The 5122-nt window shown below is 52.7% G+C and overlaps 1 protein-coding gene across 1 annotated transcript in view; it reads right to left on the bottom strand.

The window, feature by feature from the left end:
* The window catches only part of Prkcg (protein kinase C gamma), a 28162-nt gene extending 24864 nt beyond the window's left edge, over positions 1–3298 (bottom strand). Inside the window, exons 1-3 of the mRNA XM_021166727.1 lie at positions 2850–3298; positions 2471–2502; positions 1449–1531 (exon numbers count right to left, since the gene is read on the bottom strand). Coding sequence (XP_021022386.1) covers positions 1449–1531; positions 2471–2502; positions 2850–3019 — 285 coding nt within the window. The 5' untranslated portion in view covers positions 3020–3298. The remainder of the gene's footprint in view (positions 1–1448; positions 1532–2470; positions 2503–2849) is intronic.
* Positions 3299–5122: the final 1824 nt, after the last annotated feature.

Here is a 5122-nt window from a genome sequence, read left to right as displayed (position 1 = left end):
AAAAAAAAAAAAAAAAAAGAGTGTTTGCTCAGATGGGAACACAAGAAGAAGGAGGAGAAGAAAAGAAGTGACCAATCTATCTCATGTGCAATTATCCAGTTTCAAGCCTACACTGGGTGTAAAAGAGCTGATGAGTATGCATGTAATCAGGACCTCATAAAACACAGATAGTGTCGGAGGCAAGCACGTGCACAGGCAGGCAATAAGCATATCCCAGGGCTGGTACTCAATTTGTGCTCTATGTATTCACACCCTGTATGCAAATTCTGTTTTCTTCAACAGACAATCTACCAGGTGCCTCCTGGGCCTTCTTTGAAACAGTGTCTCCATATTTAGCCCAGACTGGCCTCGAACTCACAGTGCTACTGCCTGAGCCTCCTGATTGCCATCTCCCCCCTATCTATGAATTGTATAGCTCTTCTTTTCTTGTATCAAATTCTGGGAAGAAACAATCTCTGCTGAACTGCTAACATAAGATTGGAAATGTCTAGATTCATGCTACCTGGTTCAACAATGTAGCTGTTCAAATTTAAATCAATCTGAGAAAAACCGAGCTTGGATTTCTGTTTCTCAAAGCATCCCTGTTTCGTGCTGGCTGCATGCTGCTGATGGCAACCGTAGAAAGAGAACATCTCCCTTATCACGGGCAGTTCGTTCCACTGGTCACTGCTAGATTACAGATGCATTTTACAAGGAAGAATCAGAGGCTGGGTTTAAAGTGAAGGAGGAGAAAGGAATCAGTGTCCAGAATTGACTGCTCAACCTCCCCTGCTAAGCAGAGGTAGAGGCAGGGAGAGGTGGTTGTGGATCTGAATGCGTTCATGCCTGTGAGTGCCTAGTGTCTCTTCACCATGGAGTCTCTCTAAGCCTCCCTAAACATCTAACCATCTTCTATCTCTGCCACTTCCTTTTCCACACACACTCCGATTAAGATAGGTCTTATGTAGCTCAGGTTTGCCCAGAACTATCTATGCAGACAAAGCTGACCTTCAATTCTAGATCCTTCTGCCTCCACCTCTCATGTGTTAGGATGTGCTAGGCTTGTGCTGTGACACCCAGCTTTGAATTTCTCTTTTCCTACACCTCTGTCCAGCGTGATCTCTCTGTGTCTCTTTCTGTCTCTGTCTCTCTGTCGCCCACATTCCAATTTTCTTTAATTTCCTCTTCCCTGGATGTCAGTCTCATGAATCCAGTGACAACTTTTGGTCTCTTCAACCCCTGTGTCCCTTTTCTGTCCCTCACCTGTGTCCCCAGCCTCTCCCAGGCCCCTTCTCAGTCCCCCTTTTCAGGCCAAGGGCAAGGAATCTGGGCCAGACTAGCTCTTTCTATCTCTCCAGCCCCCCTCCCCTCCCAGCCTTAAAAATAGCAAAAGAAATTGGGACGGACGCCGAGGGGGTGAGGGCGGGGACGTGGCCTGAGGAGGAAGAACCAGGTGTCTGGGCACTCACGTCCGTCTGGGGGCCCTTTCCAGCGCCTGGACACTCGAAGGTCACAAATTCGTGGCATCGGCGGTGAACCACAAAGCTACAGACTAAAGATGAGAATGCAAGAGACACAGAGGGAGGGTGAGACAAGGGAGAGACCCCCAATAGATGAAAAATTAGAGATAGAAATTCCAGCTCAGAGAAAACCACCAACAGAGGAATTCCCACATAGAGAGTCCAATGAAGAGAAAATCAGAGGAGAGACCCAGACCAAGAGCTGTATGGAGACAGACAGACACAGAGGCACAGAGAGCGGGACCTAGAACCCCAAGAGACAGACTTGAAGAAAGGCAAAAAGAGACAGAGAAACACAAAGTAACACAACCCCCAATATGCTTGTGTGTGCGCACACACACACACACAAAGTAGAAAGGAGAGAGAGAGAGAGAAGAAAGCAAGGAAAGAGGAAGACAGGTTTTGAAGAGAAACAACAGAAATATCCTTAGACAAGGGAGACAGAGAGAGCAGCAACTTGAACAGAAGTGAGTCTGGGGGTGCTGCTTCGGCCCGCCTCCCACCTTGAGTCACTCTGTTCTTAGCCAAGTGGCAGCTGGTGTTTTAGGATTCGCCCCCCTTGCCCGGCCCCCACCCGCCCATTAGTGACCCCACCCGGCCTGCCCCTGCTTTAGGATGAATGCTGTTGTCATGGCAACGGCAGTCTTGGGGGGGGGCTCTGACTTTGCATCTCTGAACCCCTCCCCCTTCAGCTCCCCTTTTCCAAATCTCTCTGTTCCCATGGAAACAGATTCTCCAAATATCTGTCCCCACCTGGAACCGGCCGAGGGAGGGGCCCCCAGCACCACCTCCGCGGTGGCCCTGCCATCAGTTTCCTCCCCACCACAGGCTGTGTGTCTCTGCCACACCCCCCCGCCCAGGGCTCCCCCGCGCCTCTCTGGGGACAACAGAACACGTGTGTCAGCCGCCTCAGCTGTGAGGCCCCAGCCTCCACCCTCAGGGGTCCCAGGAGTCCAGGTCCCAGCTCTTACCTTGACATTGCAGGCCCTGCTTTCCAATGCCCCTGGAAGAGTCAAGGATCTAAGGTCAGTGCAAAGAGGGGTACCCGGGCCCTCCCACCTTACAAGACATAGGTTTGCAGTTTCCCAATTTCACCCAGATGTCTGAGTCCTAGTTGCCTTCTCCAAGAACCCAAAATTTCTAGTCCCAGCTTCCTTTCCCTTGGACCCTAGAATCCAGCCTGGCCCCTCCTCCCTCAGACCCAGAAACCCAGACTTCCACCCCCTGTCATTAAGCCCAGGAGTGGGAGCTGCAGCCCCTCTCTGTTCAGTCGCTTGGGGACCAGTGTGACATGACTGTTCCCCAAGTCCCCTCCTTCTCCAGCCCTTTCCCCTAGCCCGCTTCCCTCACCAGATGAAGTCGGTACAGTGACTGCAGAAGGTTGGCTGCTTGAAGAAACGAGCGGTGAACTTGTGGCTCTTCACCTCGTGGACCACCTTCTGCCTCAGCGCCCCCTTTCTGCAAAACAGGGGTCGGGGTCCCCCCTCTGAGTCGCCTCCGCCAGGACCCAGACCCGCCATGGCCCCAGGAACGCAGAAGGGATCACGAGCTAGCCCTTTTTCCGAGGAAACAGGTGGACGGCGGTAGGGGGACTCCGCAGACTCTGAGATAGGAAGGACAGGGGCAAGGCACCTAACGGTGCACAGCACACGGCAGAAAGCAACACCCCGGCACCGGCTGCACCGACCGGGGAGGAAGCGGGTGGGGTCAGAGCTGAAGGCTGGGGCATCGAGGAGCCGCAGGCACGGGCGGCGGCGGGAGCTTCGCTCTCGGCACCTGCTGAAATGTAGAAGTCGGGGGTGGGGAAGGCGTTGCCATGACGACCAAGGGGCGGGGTTTCAGTTTAAAGCCCCCCCCCCCCCAGCCCCGGACAGATGCCCCTCCCTCCTCTCCACATGCACACTTCCATTCCGCAGGCTCTATGCAAGGAGGGGACGTCCTCCGAGCCTTGTCCACCCCCTTTCTCCCAGTCAGTCAGTCAGTCATCTTGGCCCCCACACCCATCTTCCTCCCCCACTCAGCCGCATGAGTAGGTTTTGTCAGGATCTAGAATCTGGGGTAGACCCGTGTGTCTCTGGGCATATTAATCTTTTAATCAAGAAACTTTGTCTTTAGTGCTGAGGACTTTCTGATGGACACGGAGGCTACTGTCTCATTCCTCGTGATGCTTCGGGCTCTTTATCGCTCTTAGAGCCTCTGGGCTTGGTGCTATGCCTCCTTCTGGGTGTGTTTCTTCTCTCTCTGCCTTCTCACTCTTTTCTCTCTTTTCCTCTCTTTCTTCTTTCCCGTTTACTCTCTCCATTTCTCCCGCTCTGCTTCTCTCTTTTTCCTGCTCACGTCTCTTCTCATGCACCACATGGTGTACTGAAAATGTTTTCATTTCCATTGTCTTGCCTTTCCCGATCTTCGCTAATCTGTGTTCACCTTTGCTAGTTAAGTTCAGCGTTTTCCGGTGTCCATCACTCCCTGCTTCTGTATTTCTCCTTTTCTGTCGCTAGAAGGCGCTTTCTCTGCCTTTCTCTTCTGTCCTTTTCTCTGACCCATTCAGGGTTTTTCCTTTTGGCCCTGTGATCCTCTTTATCTCTGCGGTCCATCCCCATTCCTTGTGACTCTGGCTCTAGTGGTCTCTCCTTGTGACTGTCTCTGGGGGGGAATATCGACCCTTTTCGGTGTCTCCTTGGGACTGTCTTCGGGGGAATCTCGACTCTCCTCGGTGACTCCTTGTGACTGTCCTCTGTCGTCTCTCCCTCCTCTGCCTCCCCGAGACTCCGTCTCTGGGGTTCTCCCCACTCTGTCTATGGCTTTCCAGCCCTGGAGGTCTCCCCTTTATTCACGTCTCCCTGTAACTCTCCATCTCTGAGGGCCTGTCCCCTCCGTGTCTCCCTATGACTATACCAGAGTGTATTTCTTGACTCTGGATCTCCCTATGCTGTCTTGGGTGTCTCTTGTGTCTCCCTGTGACTCTCCACCTGAGTGGTTCTCCCAACTCAGTGTCACCCTGGGATTTCCTGTGCACACGCCCAGGTCTCTCCTCCCCTGAGTTCTTCTGCCCCAGGTCACACCCCACGATGCGCCTTTCTTGAGGTTCCAGTCTTCCTACGGATCCTTTCTGGCAGGAAGCCGTTCTGGGGAATCCTGGCCCGCCAGAGGCTGTCGAGCTCAGTGCACTCTGGGACTTATAGTTGGGGCCCTCGTGTACGCTATTCTTGGGACACAAAGGAGAACTACTCCCGGCGTGCAATGCAGGTCAGGCTAGCGGCTGCTGCGGTGGCGCCGGTGTCGTTTCAGCAACACGTCGTTTTTGCGGTTTTGCTGAGGTCGCCGTGGAGTCCGAATTCCAGAAGGTGCAGGGGAGGTGAAGGAATTAGAGTCAGTCCTCAAGCACCCTTCTGAACACAGAGTTCCCTGACCAACCTGCAAGCCTATTTATTGATGTCTGTGGTTTTCTGGGGCGACGGGTGAAGGGCACTGGGAGCACAGCTTCTTCCTCTGTTGCTTTCCCGAGTTAATACAGCAGATCACTGGATGCTACAGTTCTATTTTGTCGTTGGTTTTTTTTTTTTTTTTTTTTTTTTTGAGTCAGGGTTTCTCTATAGCATTTACCTTAAATGTATAATCAGCTA

Source organism: Mus caroli, chromosome 7, assembly GCF_900094665.2.
Source record: "Mus caroli chromosome 7, CAROLI_EIJ_v1.1, whole genome shotgun sequence".
NCBI classification, from domain to species: Eukaryota; Metazoa; Chordata; class Mammalia; order Rodentia; family Muridae; genus Mus; species Mus caroli.
This window is presented reverse-complemented; position numbering and strand designations above follow the sequence as displayed.